Raw genomic sequence first — 20307 nt, 5'->3', positions numbered from 1 at the left:
TTATACTGAAACCACCTGCCGCTTGACAAGAATTCTCTCATGAAATAAGGCAAACGCGGAACTTTTACCTCAATTTATTCAGCAAATATGTGTCCTGCTTGTTGGTATCTACAGTCTTGAAATATTCTTTAAATCTTATTATACAACTGTTCAATATGTTTGTAGCTGATGTTTCTAGATAGACTATAAAGCCCCTGAAGGCAAGGAATATGTCTTATATCTTCCCAATCCTCCAAAATGAATTATACCTAACAGGCAATACATGCTAGTTCTTTTGAATTGCTTTTCCATAATGTCCTTTTCCTCGAGAATACTTACTTAAAAACAAAACAAAATAAGACCCAAGACAAGCATACTCTACCCTGCAAGTTCAAAGATGTTGTTGATGAGGCTGGCTCGATCTTTGTCACTCAGGACATAAGGATCTATTTTCAACTGTTTGATCAGTGCTTCCCAGTTGTTGTCTGCATAATGTACAATATAATAGCCAGTCATGTCTGTATTGACCTTGATCCACTTCACTTCTTCTGTGAGATTGATGACAACTAATACAGACCAAAAAATGAGAGAGAGAGAAGGTAATAGGGAAAGAAAAATATTAAACAGATACCTTGTTTGTTTCAAAGTTAATATGGTATTATTATGTAATATTCCACTAAGAAACTAAACGGCTGCCTCCCAGGGCAGTTATTTTCATGTTAACAAAGATCACCACTCATTCACTTAACAATTATTTATTTAATGGTAAACAAGGTAGACATGTGCCTTCTCTCATAGATCTTACAATCTAATGTAACCAGGCGAATAGAATATCATATAAATGTTGTCTATGGAAAAAGAAAACATGGCATTCTGTAGAAGCACAGAGTAGAAATGCTTCACCTCCTAGGGAAGGTTAGGAGAAATTTCTTGGAAGAAATGACATCAAAGTTGAGACTTCAGGATATATATAGGTGTTGTTAGCCAAGTAAGAGGGACTCTGAATATTCAAGGCCCAGAGCGAAAGTGTACAAGGAGTCCATGCACTGAACCGGCTCCCAAGTTCACTGTGGCTAGAGGAGAGACGCAGGGAGAGGGGCAGTGTGTGCAGGATGAGTCACAGGGGAAGACAGTGAGAGAACTATAGAAAATGTGTTCCATCTCAGCCTTTGTTTATGTTAGCAAAGAAAGGACAAACAAAGCCATTTAAAACGACACATAATTCGGGCTTCCCTGGTGGTGCAGTGGTTGAGAGTCCGCCTGCCGATGCAGGGGACACGGGTTCGTGCCCCGGTCCGGGAAGATCCCACATCCCACATGCCGCGGAGCGGCTGGGCCCGTGAGCCATGGCCGCTGAGCCTGCGCGTCTGGAGCCTGTGCTCCGCAACAGGAGAGGCCACAACAGTGAGAGGCCCGCGTACCACACACACACACAAAAAATTCCATTGTATATATGTGCCACATCTTCTTTATCCATTCATCTGATGATGGGCACTTAGGTTGTTTCCATCTCCGGGCTATTGTAAATAGAGCTGCAATGAACATTTTGGTACATGACTCTTTTTAAATTTAGGTTTTCTCAGGGTATATGCCCAGTAGTGGGATTGCTGGGTCATATGGTAGTTCTATTTGTAGTTTTTTAAGGAACCTCCATACTGTTCTCCATAGTGGCTGAACCAATTCACATTCCCACCAGCAGTGCAAGAGTGTTCCCTTTTCTCAGCCATAAAAAGAAACGAAATTGAGCTATTTGTAATGAGGTGGATAGACCTAGAGTCTGTCATACAGAGTGAAGTAAGTCACAAAGAGAAAGACAAATACCGTATGCTAACACATATATATGGAACTTAAGAAAAAAAAATGTCATGAAGAACCTAGGGGTAAGACAGGAATAAAGACACACACCTACTGGAGAACGGACTTGAGGATATGGAGAGGGGGAAGGGTGAGCTGTGACAGGGCGAGAGAGAGTCATGGACATATATACACTACCAAACGTAAGGTAGATAGCTAGTGGGAAGCAGCCGCATAGCACAGGGAGATCAGCTCCGTGCTCTGTGACCGCCTGGAGGGGTGGGATAGGGAGGGTGGGAGGGAGGGAGACGCAAGAGGGAAGAGATATGGGAACATATGTATATGTATAACTGATTCACTTTGTTATAAAGCAGAAACACACCATTGTAAAGCAATTATACCCCAATAAAGATGTTAAAAAAAAAAAGTCACATAATTCAAAGACAGCAAAATAAACATTAGGGAAGGACTAAGGTCTCATTAAGTACAAATAAGAAATTACTGAGTTAAAATAATAGAAAATTGATAATGCATTTTTTGGCCCCTACCATTAAATATAAATGCTGAGAGAATTGTTAGAAATTTATATGGAATGATTTCAATTAACGTACAATTAACAAGAAGCTAAAAATATGTGACTATAAAAAATATTACTACAAAAGCTGGGCTACAAAATATATATAGGAATTTTCAAAATGTTTAAAATTACCAATCAAGAAATGTCCTTCAAAGTTGGCAGTGAGGATGTGAATTTAAAACAATAGTTAAGGGTATGCTTCTAAGCATCTTAAGGTTTAATATTTATTAGACTATAAACCCCATGAGCTTTAGTTTGTGTACTGCTAATCCCTCAGCACTGGAACAATATTCCTAGCAAGTACTCAAAAAATACTCAGTGAATTAACGAATGAACAAAACATTTATGTCATGGTAAGTTGTTTCAAACAAATCTAAATAAAGTTTGTAGATGTTTATGATGTAAGTTTTCTTCCCCATTTTTTTTTTTAAAGTAAAGGGTTTTTTTTATTATGTGTAACACAAAGTTATTTAAGTCAATAAATTTTTAAGGAATTTCACACATTCTGATTCTTTCCACTGCCAATCACCTTAGTTCCTCCAAACGCATAAATCTTCAAGATAAAATAGCCCTTTCAAAAAGAAGTTATCATGTGAGTCAGCCCACAATTCTTTTAGTTAGACTTCTTTGATCTCCAATCAAATATGGACACACTTCAAAATTCTTCACCTGTAATCTTTAGGATCCAATTTCCTCAAGTGATTTACTTTAGGACCATGTTTAGGGTCAGGAGATGGATCTGCCTGGTTCTGAATTTGATACCCTCTAAAAATGTATTAGGTTCAAATCATATTCACTCCTAAGCCATCACACCCTAGAACAGTACAGATCATTGGGATATGCCAATACCTAAGATAAAAAGTTCGTTAGGTTTTTCATAGTTTACTTGGCAGCTCTGTCTTGTAGTTCTTTCCCACAGATCTAACAGGTAGTTCTATGAGTAAAGGAAACCACACAGTTAATCTATGAGGCGTTTCCACAGTTAATCTATGAGGTTTACAGAAAAAGCCCCATCGGGATAGACCTCAACTCTTCCCCATTTTAAAGTAGAGAATACAATTTTTTAAATTATAGGAGAAAGAGTAGAGATAAGAAAAATAATCTAAACTCAGATGATAAAAGCATTATGGGGCATATTTCCTGCCAAGATTTTTCCTATAAACATTTTAACTGAATTAATATGTAATACACTGGATCTATATACATTTATTTTATACTGCGTTTTCACCTATCAGATTTCACCTCCTGCCATTTTCCCACTGTCTTCATATGCAGTATTCAAGTATCTTCAGAATATTTTATTTCGAGACCTACCACAGCTTAACCAATCTCCTATTTGGAAATATTTAGGCTGTTTTAAAATATTCACTATCACAATAATTATATATAAAGGTTTTTACACATAAAATGCTTTGGAAACACATTTAAACCCTTTAGTACCTGAAGTCTTAGGGTTGATCAACTTCAAAAGCATGAATTATTTAAATTTATCAGATTTTCTTAATGCCTTAGTTACTCTAATTCTACTGAAACTGTAAAAGATTTTTAAGATGGAAAGACTTACATTCTGATCATGTCTTAACATGACATATCAGATAATCAGTCTTTTTCATTAAAAAGAACTCCATACTAATTTGTTTTATTGCTGCTATAGCAACAGATGGGAAAGATTAGTTACATCAATAGGGTTTATTCCTTTTCTAGAGCAGAATGCAGTTCTAAGGTTTATTTGTGATGGCAACAGTAGCTGCTCCAAGTTGGAGATACTTTTAACAAATCTATGACTAATGAAATTAACTTTATCATTAGCTAACGCAAAAATATCAACACTCTCCGGGTCACCAAACACAATTTCCTACAGAACTTTTATGAAGAAAGGACCTTGGGAAGAAGAACTAAAGAGCTTCAAATCTCCCTTTCCCAACAAAGGAGGCAAGGAATGATAAGTATGGCAAGTTTCTCATTGGATAGATACAGGAAAATATTGAAATACAGAGTATCTTCGCTGATAAGCAACTTGCCATGTTGTAAACCTAGCCAAGTCCAGATGGTAGAGAGGAGGAACAAAGCTGGGATTGTGCTTGAAATTATTACTGTCATTTTGATGACAGAATATAAAGCAGTGCAGCGACAGCATAGAGAGGAAATTTATCGTTTAAAGAATCAACATATTAGTCTCTTTCAGGTCTTCTGAGTGATCCAGAATGGAGGACCTTAAAACCACAGGTATCAAAAAATAATAGCTTTGCACACAAGGGAGGTAACTACATCCTGCAGCTCAAATGTGGATGAGGCTATCCTCATATGTTTTTAATTTATTATAATCATTAACAGATTAACAGTTCAATTTTCACAGTCCACTGAGTAGTAAAACAAGAGTGAGCAACTCCAATGTTAAATGGCAGAAGCCCAGATTAAGTAATCTAATAGGGATTTTAAAAAAACATTTGTCAATGAGTTATGAAAATCAACTACTGTTTTATAAAGAAACATTAAAGCACAGAAACAAAAAATATGTTTTCACTATAAAGCTGCAAAATTTCCTGTGTAGCTTGCTCCAGAGGGCTAGCATGATACATGCAGCTGAACTGCATGCATCCCCTTCTGTTCAAAAGCATTCTGTTCTCTTCCCCTTTATTTTATTAGGGGGAAAAGGCAAGAGCAGAGAATGGCACATGATAAATATCCAATCCTAACTACATGCCCTTCCTCCTTCCTCTTGTTTTCAACTGCCTTTCATTTCAATGCCACGTCCTTTAGTTTCAGAGAAATATTTCTGGCACAGCGATATCCTTTTAGAAACATGAATGTTCCAAGTTAGAGTTAATATAAAAATTTCCTATAGTGAAAGAGATCAGGTTTGAATAAAATGTGGAAGACAGAGAGAGAGGAAAGAGGAGGGGGGAAAGGAAGGAAGAGAAGGGAGAGGGAGACATTTTAGTGTAATTTCCTCAATAGGTAGTTTAGAAAAATGGTCCCATTCAGCCCTTCTTATGCAAAAAAAACTATTAACCATTCAAAATCCATGTACCTGGGGAAAAGTGACAAAAGCATTGACCACATATAACTTCTATATTTGATTGAACTAATGGACTAACCCAGCAACCCTGACATTAGAATGCACGAAAATATGCTATAGATTTAACAAACCACCAAGATAACACATTGTACTAAAGTCATATGGCATAAAATAAGCCTCTGTAGTCACTGTCTGTGCTATATTTCTTTTGAGAAAAGAAAAAATTAAAATTCAATTAAACCAAAATTCGTTCTCACAGCAGCATCAGGAACCAAGAAGACCCAACTGTCCTCAAACACTTTTCATGAGGACAGACATTTTCAGTGTGGACTTTCAAAACCTGAACTGCCAGGAATTAAAACTGCAGCAGCAAGGTAAATAACACAGTTGAGAAGAGGAATTAGCAGACACTGCTTTCAGCACATATTGGCTCAGTTCCACCTCTAGATAAACCAATCATATTATAGTGCATTTCATATATCTCCCTTTACTACGAATATTTTCAAATGAAGAGAAACAGAAGGTATCATTTCATCAAGGTTGGAATGCTCTTTTCCTAGAAATTTTTACAGTGAGATTTGAAATTGAGTCACATTGTTATAGACTAAATTTATTTATTCAATAAATTTTTGTGTACCTATAGGGTGCTAAGGTTGCAAAAGTGATCTGTGTAACCAAGATCTCCACCCTCAATAGGGGATACATCTAATGTGGGATAAATATAAACAAAACAGTACTTATAGTATATAAAAAGTAGAGAATATCATTAAAACACATAAGTAGGGCATCTAACCTGTCTTGGGGTGAGGGAGGGCTCCTTAGAGCAAGCAATGGATGAGTTGAGATCTGAAGAGTGCATAGGAGTAAAACCAAGGAATCAGGAGGCAGGAGTGTTCTTCCAGAAGAGAAAACAGCATACGTAAAGGCCCAGAGACAAGAGGCAGTGCGGCATGTTTGAGTTGCTGAAACAATTTTTGTGCAGTGGAAGCAGAGTGCCAGGTAAGGACTTAGAAGGAAACGGCAATAGCAGGAAAATATGAGCAAGACTTTGGGGTGTGTGAATCTCAGAAAGAGCTTAAGAAACTGGCATATGAACTAAGCTAAAAAAGTAGAGGGCTAATAAAAGCAGATTTCTTATTGTCCAATTATTTCTAATACCACCAAAAACTTATGGTATTGTTTTTGGGAGGTTTGCAAAATTTCCTTATTGATCCCTTTTGAAAATAGGGAGATGAGTAAAGCAATCTACAGATAGAATGCAATCCCTATCAAATTACCAATGACATTTTTTTTTTTTTTTTTTTTTGCGGTACGCGGGCCTCTCACTGTTGTGGCCTCTCCTGTTGTGGTGCACAGGCTCCAGACGCGCAGGCTCAGCAGCCATGGCTCACGGGCCCAGCCGCTCTGCGGCATGTGGGATCTTCCCGGACGGGGGCACGAACCCGTGTCCCCTGCATCGGCAGGCGGATTCTCAACCACTGCGCCACCAGGGAAGCCCTACCAATGACACTTTTTACAGAACTAGAACAAAAAAATCTTAAAATTTGTATGGAGACACAAAAGACCCCGAATAGCCAAAGCAACCTTGAGGGAAAAAAACGGAGCTGGAGGAATCAGACTCCCCGACTTCAGACTATACTACAAAGCTAAAGTAATCAAGACAATATGGTACTGGCATAAAAACAGAAATATAGATCAATGGAACAGGATAGAAAGCTCAGAGGTAAACCCACGCACCCATAGTCAACTAATCTATGACAAAGGAGGCAAGGATATATGATGGAGAAAAGACAGTCTCTTCAATAAGTGGTGCTGGGAAAACTGGACTGCTACATGTAAAAAAATGAAATTAGAACACTCCCTAACATTATACACAAAAATAAACTGAAAATGGATTAAAGACCTAAATGTAAGACCAGACACTATAAAATTCTTGGAGGAAAACACTCTTTTTTTTTTTTTTTTTTTTTGCGGTACGTGGGCCTCTCACTGTTGTGGCCTCTCCCATTGCGGAGCACAGGCTCCGGACGCGCAGGCTCAGTGGCCATGGCTCATGGGCCTAGCCGCTCCGTGGCATGTGGGATCTTCCCGGACCGGGGCATGAACCTGTGTCCCCTGCATGGACAGGTGGACTGTCAACCACTGCGCCACCAGGGAAGCCTGGAAGAACACTCTTTGACATAAATCACAGCAAAATTTTTTTGACCCACCTCTTAGAGTAATGGAAATAAAAACAAAAATAAACAAATGGGACCTAAGGAAACTTAAAAACTTTTGCAAAGTAAAGGAAACTATAAATAAGGTGAAAAGACAAGCAGGAGAAAATATCTGCAAATGAATCAATACACAAAGGATTAATCTCCAAAATATATAAACAGCTCATGCAGCTCAATATTAAAAAAACAAACAACCCAATCAAAAAATGGGCAGAAGATCTAAACAGATATTTCTCCAAAGAAGACAGACAGATGGGCAAGAAGCACATGAAAAGCTGCTCAACATCACTAATTATTAGAGAAATGCAAATCAAAAGTACAGTGAGGTATCACCTCACACCAGTTAGAATGGGCATCATCAGAAAATCTACAAATGACAAATGCTGGAGATGGTGTGGAGAAAAGGGAACCCTCTTGCACTGTTGGTGGGAATGTAAATTGATACAGCCACTATGGAGAACAGTATGGAGGTTCCTTAAAAAACTAAAAATAGAACTACCATACAACCCAGCAAGGAGAACAGTATGGAGGTTCCTTAAAAAACTAAAAATAGAACTACCATACAACCCAGCAATCCCACTACTGGGCATATAGCCTGAGAAAACCATAATTCAAAAAGAGTCATGTATCAAAATGTTCATTGCAGCTCTATTTACAATAGCCCGGAGATGGAAACAACCTAAGTGTCCATCATCAGATGAATGGATAAAGAAGATGTGGCACATATATACAATGGAATATTAGTCAGCCATAAAAAGAAACAAAATTGAGCTATTTGTAATGAGGTGGAGGGACCTAGAGTCTGTCATACAGAGTGAAGTAAGTCAGAAAGAGAAAGACAAATACCATATGCTAACACATACCTATGGAATTTAAGAATAAAAAATGTCATGAAGAACCTAGGGGTAAGACAGGAATAAAGACACAGACCTATTAAAGAATGGACTTGAGGATATGGGGAGGGGGAAGGGTAAGCTGTGACAAAGCGAGAGAGAGGCATGGACATATATACACTACCAAACATAAGGTAGATAGCTAGTGGAAAGCAGCCGCATAGCACAGGGAGATCAGCTCCGTGCTTTGTGACCGCCTGGAGGGGTGGGATAGGGAGGATAGGAGGGAGGGAGACGCAAGAGGGAAGAGATATGGGAACATATGTATATGTATAACTGATTCACTTTGTTATAAAGCAGAAACTAACACACCATTGTAAAGCAATTATACTCCAATAAAGATGTAAAAAAAAAAAGTAAGATATAAAAATCACAGGTACACAATATCAACCAAGTAAAAAATTATTTTAAAAAATGACTGGAAAGAAATAATCATGAGAGTAGTTACAATAGGGTAATAAGATTTGTTCTCCATCTTCTGGATTTTATGTAATGTGCATATGTTATGCTTAAAAATTATGTTTTTCAATAGTAACATTAATAATGATAACTAACACTTATATAGCACATAACATGTGCCAGTCATTATTCTAGGTGCTTCATATAAATGAGCTCAATTAATCCTCACATAACACTATAACGCAAGTATAATTACTCTCTCCATTCTATAGCTCAGGGAAAGAGGCTCAGAGAGGTCACATAACTCACCTAAAATCATACAACTGAACCAGGCAATGTGGCTCCAAAGTCAGACTGTTACTAAGCTACACTCCCCTCTCAAAGATATAGGATTGAACAAAAGATCCAATTCAAACAAGAAATTTTCCCTTTTCGTAAATCTAAAGTATCACTAATGGTTCCTGCAGAACCCAAGAGCCTCATGTTTTCAGGATGTAAATTAAGAGGATACGTGGTGTAGCATTCAGTGGTATTTAACAGATGGTTAGAAACTACATTTCAATTTCTTTTTATAGACTCCTTGTGGGTCAGCATATACAATCTTTACATTTTATTATCCCCCCACAATCATAATTTCTTGCCCTATTTTCTCATTATCAAAAAATGTATACTGTGTCTACAGGACATTTTGTAATAATTATTTACTACAAATCTGTCTCATGAATCAACGTTTTGTCATGCATAAGAATCATCTAGGGTGCTTATTAAAATGCAGTCGCCTCAGCCCACCCCTAGAGAGTAGACAGCAGAGTATACTTTAAGAAACTGATCTACTACTTCTAACAAAATATTTATCTAGGATACAAAAACACAGTATTCGCTATTTTCTACCACAACTGCTAGCATATTCAGCGCAATTTTTTATACCTTATTTCACATGACTAAGAAAGACCAGTTTTATGCATGATACATAGAATCAATCTCACCTTAGTCACATTTTGTACAGGTGTCTCACAGAACCAGCTCAGAGAGCTGTGTACATTGGAAAGTGTAATGGAAAGTGTAATCTCCTTTCTGCTGCTTGGTCAATTTTTAGAAAATATGCTGTTTCTAATTTCATTTCAGAAAAGTGTTAAATATAGCCAAACCTGATTTCTTGTCCAGTAATGATACTGATCGATACTTTGAATAATTTCCTTCATCAGTGACATAGGATAGTGGAATATGCCACAGAGAGCTGTAAAAAGAAAATACTGGAAGATTATCACTCTTTCCAATATTTCAGTCAGTTACACATAATCTGTTGGGTATATATATATATTTTGGCAGGAAGGTGATATTTTTCAAGCTATTCCCGGAAAGGGATAATCTTGTTAGGTTTCTTAAGAACTTATGATTATAAAACATTCAAAAATACTTTAACCTGAGGGTGCAAAAGAGATAGCGGGGAGAGAGAGAGGGCACTCACCTTGCATCTGAAGGCTGAATTTCAGGCTTCATATTTAAAGAAAATCTTTCTTGTTGCACCAGAAGTTCCTTTCCTTTTCTTTGAACAGTCACTAAAGGAAATCCTTTCTGCAGGGTCCAGGTTTTCATCATTTTCCTTACGTCTAGTGTTTTGTTTGAGACCTATAGAAAAATAAATTATTTTTGCTTTAACAGTCTAAAAATTTTATAGTACCTTTCCCTCTTTCCCTACCACATTCTATGGAGACTACATTTTAATGGTAATATAAAAAAGAAGCACAAATGCTGAGTTGAATTTACATTTTTACTCTAGGTAATTGAGCAAGTGCTAAAAGGAAAGTAACTTGGAATACAGCTAAGTGATAACTAAAGAGAGTGAGAGAGGAACTATGTTGAAAAAGCAGCACATATGCTATCAACCAACTGAGTGTTCATTAAAATCCCTAAGAAGATATAAGCACTCCTTCAGGTCACAATACTAACATTTAGAAGGTATGGATAATGATATGCAGTCTAGAATCAGAAGCACTGCTACTCACTCCTGTGAATCAGCTAGGTCCACATTTCTCGGTCCAGATTTCTCTTTATTCCCCAGACCCTCTGCTTTCACAAATGTTAAAGTTCATCTTTTAAAGAGCTCATCCTGTGGGAGTGCCTGGGAGCAGCAGCAGAGGAGTGAGATACAAACAGGTCGGCTGCCTGGACTTTAGGTCTCTCTAGAGAACAGCAGTGAATGTTTTTCATGGTCACATACCCCTTTTTCCTATAAAATACATGAATTTATCTACAAGATCTAGAATCCAGTGCCAGAGGTTCACAGACCGTCTAAAGCTCCCTGTCCCTAAGACATCTGGTATCAATGATTAAGAAGCAATTTTTGAACTATCTCTTTGAAGCAGGTGAGCTAAATTTACGATACAAATTATTTTTCTAGATTACCTATGGATTTGCAAGCAACTCAAATCATCAAGTGCTTAAAATGTTTTGTAGTATCACACCACTATGGCAGGCCTTACACCTCAGTCGACATACGCCTATTTATTTAAAGCTGAAAAGGATGGAGAAAATCTTCCCAAATGCTTTGTGAGATTAACCTTATGTTTCTCGTGGCTCTGACCTATTTATTTCTGGACAAGAGGTTGGGAAGAAAACAAGCTTGCCCCAAAGCAAGGCACTTTTGAGTCTCTGAAACAGAACTGAAATGAAAAGTCCAGTGCATAATTTGATGTGGATGCTGGAGAACCTAAGGATAACGTTAAGGGGCTAGATCTGGATAGGAAAACACTGTGATGCAAAAGTTGAAGTCAGTGAGGAAGGCAGAAATATATTCTAAACGTCAGGAGATAATACAATGAGTATAAAGTACATAATGTGGCTTTCATTTGAAATGCTACTACCTGATAAGAGGAAAAACAATGATTTAGAAGCAACTCTTAGGTAATAAGGACTGATCGTTCTTCTGAAAAAGAACTCAGACAGTAGGGAAGATATATCTTCTGGGAAAAGGGTTAACAATTAGAAGCTACCAAATTTCAGAGAAGGCAAGGGAGCAAAGAGAGCACATGGAAAAGATCCAGAGCAGGGGTTCTTAACCCAGGATCCACAAAACGTTGAATCTGTGTGTGATATTTTGCCTATCTGTGGTTTATTGGGGGAATATGTCCAGAACTTTCATCAAATTTTCAAATATGTCTGTGATCTTCCAAAATGTTAAAAACCATTGATCTAGATCAGGGTAACAAATTCAAATGCTTACAAGGGCTATGCCATCAGCATATGTGCACGATGCAGGCTGGGTTCACACACTGTTAGGAAGCATAACTTGTAACCGATTACACTGCTTGTTAGAATTCTAGGCACAACAAAATCCAAGCAGCAAAAGGATCCAAGGGCAGTATGGAGCCATGGCAGCCAGACTATGATACATCATCTAAGTTAGAGGAACATGGCCACAAAAGATAGGAGGATTCATAAGGCAGAGTAGAGAGCAAAAAATCATGAATGTAAGGTAGAAAGACTGCAAAAACATAAGGAAAGGAAAAGAGATTTTTGAAAAAAAAATCAAATAATGAAAACATAATAATATACACTAATTCAGAAAAGAGAACTTTCTTACAAAGTAGGAATGGAGATTAAGATATAGACTAAAGATGCTTACACAAGGCCTCATGCAATTTTTTCAACAATTAAGACCAGGACTTCCATTTCATGACCTTTAATTCTGTGCTCTTATTCATAAATATTTATATACTAAGCTCCATTCCCCTCTCTTTTAAATAACTATCCTTGGTACCATAGCTTATTTACATACTTGATAAAAACATAAATATAAGAACTCCTCTCTTCTTAGTTTAAGAGCTAAATAAAATATCCAGGTCACTTACCTCATTAAAACTATCCCACAGATCATCACTGTGAATGGATGCATAGCTATGATTATGCAGGTAAAGAACAATAGCATGTTGAAATACATCTTCACTAAGGTAAGTTTTCAGCATCAACAACAGAGAAGCTCCCTATTCAAAAAAAAAAGCAAAAAGGGGAAGAAAATAATAGAATACAATAGGTTTATAGAGATAAGAATCTAAGATTCAAAATACAATCACTGTAAGCAAATACTTTCATAACCCAGTGATAATACACTGTTATTTAGTCTCACATAACCAGTTGTGTACTATGTTGAAATTGTCTTAAAAAGTATTTTAAGAGGTTTGAAAAAGAATTAATGGAGTAAATTCTTATTTGCACTAATTCTTCTATAAGCCATTTTGTGTGGTCTCTCAGTTACTCACTGTTTCAGTGTTAGTGTTAAAAAGTTAAGTGTTTTGGGCTTCTCTGGTGGCGCAGTGGTTAAGAACCCACCTGCCAATGCAGGGGACACGGGTACGAGCCCTGGTCCGGGAAGATCCCACATACCGTGGAGCAACTAAGCCTGGGCACCACAACTACTGAGCCTGCGCTCTAGAGCCTGCGAGCCACAACCACTGAGACTGCGTGGCACACCTACTGAAGCCCGTGTGCCTACAGCCCGTTCTCCGCAATGAGAAGCCACCATGATGAGAAGCCTGTGCACTGAAATGAAGAGTAGCCCCCGCTCACTGCAACAACAGAAAGCCCGTGTGCAGCAATGAAGACCCAACGAAGCCAAAGATGAATAAAATAAATAAATTTAAAAGAAAAAGTTAACTGTTTTTATATACATATATGTTTTTAAATTGGGGTATAGTTGCTTTATAATGTTGTGTTAGTTTCTGCTGTACAATGAAGTGAATCAGCTATATGTATACATATATCTCCTCCCTCTTGGACCTCCCTCCCACCCACCCCATCCCACCCATCTAGATCACCACAGAGCACCGAGATGAATGAAGAAAATGTGGTACATATATAAAATGGAATATTACTCAGCTTAAAAAGGAACAAAATTGGGTCATTTGTAGAGACATGAATGGACCTAGAGTCTGCCATACAGAGTGAAGTAAGTCAGAAAGAGAAAAACAAATACTGTATATTAACGCATATATGTGGACTCTGGAAAAATGGTACAGATGAACCTATCTGTAGGACAAGTATAAATATATTTTTAATTTAAAAAATGCCAAATTTTCTGTGGCATTCCCCACCCTTATCTCCAATGCTTAAAGCACACTGCTGGAGACAATAAAGTAGCTGAACTCTCAAAGGTCTCTTTGCTAGGGAGTACATTAATTTCAAATTTTAGTATGTCATGATGCTGAAGTTGTTTTCAAGATCTCTCTTCTTCCTGCAGACTCACTTCAAATATGTTTGGAATATATGAATGTACGTACAGGGTAGTAAGCATACACCAAAAATTCAGAGTCAGACATGCAACTGCTAAAGGGCACACTATACTCACTGATGCACGTCATCTTCTCCAGTCTTAAAATAACCGCCTCCTCTGTGAAGCCTTCCCCGATTTGAGACACAAATCGTATTTCTCCATATTCAAAAGCAATTTATACCATACTTCCTGCATCTGCTATAGATATATTTTTATTTCCTCTTCTAGACTGTAAGTTAATTTAGGGAAAAACTGAAAAGCTCAATTCCTATGACTAAAATAATGCCTGGTACAGAGGAGGCACTCAAATACTTTTTGAATGAATTTCACTTCTGATAAAAATGTAGCAATGTTAAGTCATCAAGATTATCAGATACACATAACTGAACTTAATATCTACTACTTAATACCTATTACTCTCTTATTTCTGTAACACACTTCAGTGCTACTATAAATTTAAATGCTCATTCTTTTTTGTTGTTGTTTTTAATCTTTATTGCAGTATAAATGCTTTACAGTGTTGTTAGTTTCTGCTGTATAACAAAGTGAATCAGCTATACGTATACATATATCCCCATATCCACTCCCTCTTGCGTCTCCCCCACCCCAATCCCACCCCTCTAGGTGGTCACACAGCACCAAGCTGATCTCCCTGTGCTATGCAGCTACTTCCCACTAGCTATCTATTTTACATTTGGTAGTGTATATATGTCAATGCTACTCTCTCACATCGTCCCAGCTTACCCTTTCCGCTCCGCATGTCCTCAAGTCCATTCTCTACGTCTGTGCCTTTATTCCTGTCCTGCCCCAGCTTCCTCAGAACCATTTTTTTCCCCCTAAGATTCCATATATATGTGTTAGCATACGGTATTTGTTTCTTTCTTTCTGACTTACTTCACTCTGTATGACAGACTCTAGGTCAATCCACCTCACTACAAATAACTCAATTTTGTTTCTTTTTATGGCTGACTAATATTCCATTGTATATAGGTGCCACATCTTCTTTATCCATTCATCTGTCGATGGACACTTAGGCTGCTTCCATATCCTGGCTATTGTAAATAGCACTGCAGTGAACACTGTGGTACATGACTCCTTTTGAATTATGGTTTTCTCAGGGTATATGCCCAGTAGTGGGATTGCTGGGTCATATGGTAGTTCTATTTTTATTTTTTTAAGGAACCTCCATACTGTTCTCCATAGTGGCTGTATCAATTTACATTGCCACCAACAGTAAAAGAGGGTTCCCTTTTCTCCACACCCTCTCCAGCATATTCTGTTTGTAGATTTTTGGATGATGGCCATTCTTACCGGTGTGAGGTGATACCTCATTGTAGTTTTGATTTGCATTTCTCTAATGATTAGTGATGTTGAGCATCCTTTCATGTGTTTGTTTGTAATCTATATCTTCTTTGGAGAAATGTCTGTTTAGGCCTTCTGCCCATTTTTGGATTGGGCTGTTTCTTTTTTTGATATTGAGCTGCTTGTATATTTTGGAGATTAATCCTTTGTCAGTTGCTTCGTTTGCAAATATTTTCTCCCATTCTGAGGGTTGTCTTTTGGTCTTGTTTATGGTTTCCTTTGCTGTGCAAAAGCTTTGAAGTTTCATTAGGACCCATTTGTTTATTTTTATTTCCATTTCTCTAGGAGGTGGGTCAAAAAGGATCTTGAAGTGATTTATGTCATAGAGTGTTCTGCCTATGTTTTCCTCTAAGAGTTTTATAGTATCTGGCCTTTCATTTAGGTCTTTAATCCAGTTTAGGTTTATTTTTTATAGGTGTTAGGGAGTGTTCTAATTTCATTCTTTTACATGTAGCTGTCTAGGTTTCCCAGCACCACTTATTGAAGAGGCTGTCTTTTCTCCATTGTATATTCTTGATTCCTTTATCAAAGATAAGGTGACCATATGTGCGTGTGTTTAACTCTGGGCTCTTTATACTGTTCCACGGATCTATATTTCTATTTTTGTGCCAGTACCATACTGTCTTGATTACTGTAGCTTTGTAGTATTGTCTGAAGTCAGGGAGCCTGATTCCTCCAGCTCCATTCTTTGTTCTCAAGTTGCTTTAGCTATTTTGGGTCTTCTGTGTTTCCATACAAATTGTGAAACTGTTTGCGCTAGTTCTGTGAAAAATGCCATTGGTAGTTTGATAGGGATTGCACTGAATCTGTAGATTGCTTTGGGTAGTATAGTCATTTTCACAATGTTGATTCTTCCAATCCAAGAACATGGTATATCTCTTCATCTGTTTGTATCATCTTTAATTTCTTTCATCAGTGTCTTATAGTTTTCTGCATACAGGTCTTTTGTCTCCTTAGGTTGGTTTATTCCTAGGCATTTTATTTTTTGGTTGCAATGGTAAATGGGAGTGTTTGCTTAATTTCTCTTTCAGATACTTCATCATTAGTGTATAGGAATGCAAGAAATTTATGTGCATTAATTTTGTATCCTGCAACTCTACCAAATTCATTGATTAGCTCTAGTAGTTTTCTGGTAGCATCTTTAGGATTCTCTATGTATAGTATCATGTCATCTGCAAACAGTGACAGTTTTACTTCTTTTGTGATTTGGATTCCTTTTATTTCTTTTTCTTCTCTGATTGATGTGGCTAAAACTTCCAAAACTATGTTGAATAACAGTGGTGAAAGTGGGCAACCTTGTCTTGTTCCTGATCTTAGTGGAAATGGTTTGAGTTTTTCACCATTGAGAACAATGTTGGCTGTGGGTCTGTCATATATGGCCTTTATTATGTTGAGGTAAGTTCCCTCTATGCCTACTTCTAGAGGGGTTTTATCATAAATGTGTGTTGAATACTGTCAAAAGCTTTTTCTGCATCTATTGAGATGATCATATGGTTTCTCCTTCAGTTTGTTAATATGATTTATCACATTGATTGATTTGCATATACTGAAGAAACCTTGCATTCCTGGGATAAACCCCACCTGATCATGGTGTATGATCCTTTTAATGTGCTGTTGGATTCTGTTTGCTAGTATTTTGTTGAGGATTTTTGCATCTATGTTCGTCAGTGATATTGGCCTGTAGTTTTCTTTCTTTGTGACATCTTTGTCTGGTTTTGGTATCAGGGTGATAGTGGTCTCGTAGAATGAGGTTGGGAGTGCTCCTCCCTCTGCTCTATTTTGGAACAGTTTGAGAACGATAGGTGTTAGCTCTTCTCTAAATGTCTGATAGAATTCACCTGTGAAGCCATCTGGTCCTGGCCTTTCGTTTGTTGGAAGATTTTTAATCACAGTTTGAATTTCAGTGCTTGTGACTGGTCTGTTTATATTTTCTATTTCTTCCTGGTTCAGTCTTGGAAGGTTGTGCTTTTCTAAGAATTTGTCCATTTCTTTCAGGTTGTCCATTTTATTGTGATAGAGTTGCTTGTAGTAAACTCTCATGATCCTTTGTATTTCTGCAGTGTCAGCTGTTACTTCCCCTTTTCCATTTCTAATTCTGTTGATTTCCGTCTTCTCCCTTTTTTTCTTGATGAGTCTGGCTAATGGTTTGTCAATTTTATATTCTCAGAGAACCAGCTTTTAGTTTTATTGATCTTTGCAATTGTTTCCTTCATTTCTTTTTCATGTATTTCTGATCTGATCTTTATGATTTCTTTCCTTCTGCTAACTTTGGGTTTTCTTTGTTCTTCTTTCTCTAATTGCTTTAGGTGTAAGGTTAGGTTGTTTACTTGAGATTTTTCTTGTTTCTTGAGGTAGGATTTTATTGCTATAAACTTCCCTCTTAGAATTGCTTGTGCTGCATCCCATAGGTTTTGGGTTGTTGTGTTTTGATTGTCATTTTTTCCAGGTATTTTTTGATTTCCTCTTTGATTCCTTCAGTGATCTCTTGGTTTTTTAGTAGTGTATTGTTTAGCCTCCATGTGTTTGTGTTTTTTTACAGCTTTTTTCCTGTAATAGATATCTAGTCTCATAGTGTTGTGGTCAGAAAAGATACTTGATACGATTTCAGTTTTCTTAAATTTACCAAGGCTTGATTTGTGACCCAAGATATGATCTATCCTGGAGAATGTTCCATGAGCACTTGAGAAGAAAGTGTATTCTGTTGTTTTTGGATGGAATGTCCTATAAATATCAATTAAGTCCATCTTGTTTAATGAGTCATTTAAAGCTTGTTTCCTTATTTATTTTCATTTTGGATGATCTGTCCATTGGTGCAAGCAGGGTGTTAAAGTCCCCTACTATGACTGTGTTACTGTCGATTTCCCCTTTTACGGCTGTTAGCATTTGCCTTATGTATTGAGGTGCTCCTATGTTGGGTGCATAAATATTTACAACTGTTATATCTTCTTCTTGGATCGATCCCTTGATCATTATGTAATGTCCTTCTTTGTCTCTTCTAATAGTCTTTATTTTAAAGTCTATTTTGTCTGATATGAGAATGGCTACTCCAGCTTTCAATTTCCATTTGCATGGAATATCTTTTTCCATCCCCTCCCTTTCAGTCTGTATGTGTCCCTAGGTCTGAAGTGGGTCTCTTGTAGACAGCATATATACGGGTCTTGTTTTTGTATCCATTCAGCCAGTCTATGTTTTTTGGTGGGAGCATTTAATCCATTTACATTTAAGGTAATTATCAATATGTATGTTCCTATTCCCATTTCCTTAATTGTTTTGGGTTTGTTTTTGTAGGTCTTTTCCTTCTGTTTTGTTTCCTGCCTAGAGAAGTTCCTTTAGCATTTGGTGTAAAGCTGGTTTGGTGGTGCTGAATTCTCTTAACTTTTGCTTGTCTGTAAAGGTTTTAATTTCTCTGTCAAATCTGAATGAGATCCTTGCTGGGTAAGCTTTGTTGTAGGTTTTTCCCTTTCATCACTTTAAATATGTCCTGCCACTCCCTTCTGGCTTGCAGAGTTTCTGCTGAAAGGTCAGCTGTTAACCTTATGGGCATTCCCTTGTATGTAATTTGTTGCTTTTCCCTTGCTGCTTTTAATATTTTTTCTTTGTATTTAGTGTATTTAGTGATAGATTGAGTAATATGTTTCTTGGCGTGTTTCTCCTTGGATTTATCCTGTATGGGACTCTGCCCTTCCTGGACTTGATTATTTCCTTTCTCATCTTAGGGAAGTTTTCAACTATAATCTCTTTAAATATTTTCTCAGACTCTTTCTTTTTCTGTTCTTCTCCCAGGACCCCTGTAAGTCAAATGTTAGTGCATTTACTGTTGTCCCAGAGGTCTCTGAGACTGTCCTCAATTCTTTTCATTCTTTTTTCTTTATTCTGCTCTGTGGTAGTTATTTCCCCTATTTTATCTTCCAGGTCACTTATCCGGTATTCTGCCTCAACTATTCTGCTCTTGATTCCTTCTAGAGAATTTTCAATTTTTTTTGTTGTTCATCATCGTGTTTTCTCTTTCATTCTTCTAGGTCCTTGTTAAACATTTCTTGTATTTTCTCCATTCTATTTCCAAGATTTTGGCTCATCTTTAACTATCATTACTCTGAATTCTTTTTCAGGTAGACTGCCTATTTCCTCTTCATTTGTTAGGTCTGGTGGGTTTTTACCTTGCTCCTTCATCTGCTGCATATTTCTCTGTGTTCTCATTTCGTTTAACTTACTGTGTTTGGGGTCTCCTTTTTGTAGGCTGCAGGTTTGTAGTTCCTGTTGTTTTTAGTGTCTGCCCCCAGTGGGTGAGGTTGGTTCAGTGGCTTGTGTAAGGTTCCTCGTGGTGAGGACTGGTGCCTGTGTTCTGGTGGGTGGGGCTGGATCTTGTCTTTCTGGTGGGCAGGGTCGTGTATGGTGGTGTGTTCTGGGGTGTTGTGAACTTAGTATGATTTTAGGCAGCCTTTCTGCTAATGGGTGGGGTTGTGTTCCTGTCTTGCTAGTTGTTTGGCATGGGGCGTCCAGCACTGGAGTCCACTGACAGTTGGGTGGGGCTGGGTCTTAGCGTTGAGACAGAGATCTCTGGGAGAACTCTCACCTATTGATATTACATGGGGCTGGGATGTCTCTGGTGGTCCAATGTCCTGAACTCCCTTCTCCCACCTCAGAAGCTCAGGCCTGACACCACGCCAGAACACCAAGACCCTGTCAGCCACACAGCATGTGAGGACACAGCAAGAAGACAGCTGTCTACAATCCAGGAAGAGAACTCTCACTAAGAACCAAATTGGCCAGCACCTTGATTTTGGACTTTCAGCCTCCAG

The 20307-nt window shown here is 37.7% G+C and overlaps 1 protein-coding gene and 1 non-coding gene across 2 annotated transcripts in view; both read right to left on the bottom strand.

Annotated features, from left to right (window-relative positions):
• LNPEP (leucyl and cystinyl aminopeptidase) overlaps positions 1–20307 on the bottom strand; it is a 57380-nt gene that overhangs the window by 11587 nt on the left and 25486 nt on the right. The window contains exons 8-11 of the mRNA XM_065874044.1: positions 12729–12860; positions 10346–10506; positions 10026–10114; positions 362–545 (exon numbers count right to left, since the gene is read on the bottom strand). Coding sequence (XP_065730116.1) covers positions 362–545; positions 10026–10114; positions 10346–10506; positions 12729–12860 — 566 coding nt within the window. The remainder of the gene's footprint in view (positions 1–361; positions 546–10025; positions 10115–10345; positions 10507–12728; positions 12861–20307) is intronic.
• LOC136121779 (small nucleolar RNA SNORA18) lies at positions 3244–3380 on the bottom strand. The gene has a single exon (XR_010655790.1). It is a non-coding gene; the product is annotated as a small nucleolar RNA SNORA18 (small nucleolar RNA).

This window comes from Phocoena phocoena, chromosome 3 (assembly GCF_963924675.1).
Source record: "Phocoena phocoena chromosome 3, mPhoPho1.1, whole genome shotgun sequence".
NCBI classification, from domain to species: Eukaryota; Metazoa; Chordata; class Mammalia; order Artiodactyla; family Phocoenidae; genus Phocoena; species Phocoena phocoena.
This window is presented reverse-complemented; position numbering and strand designations above follow the sequence as displayed.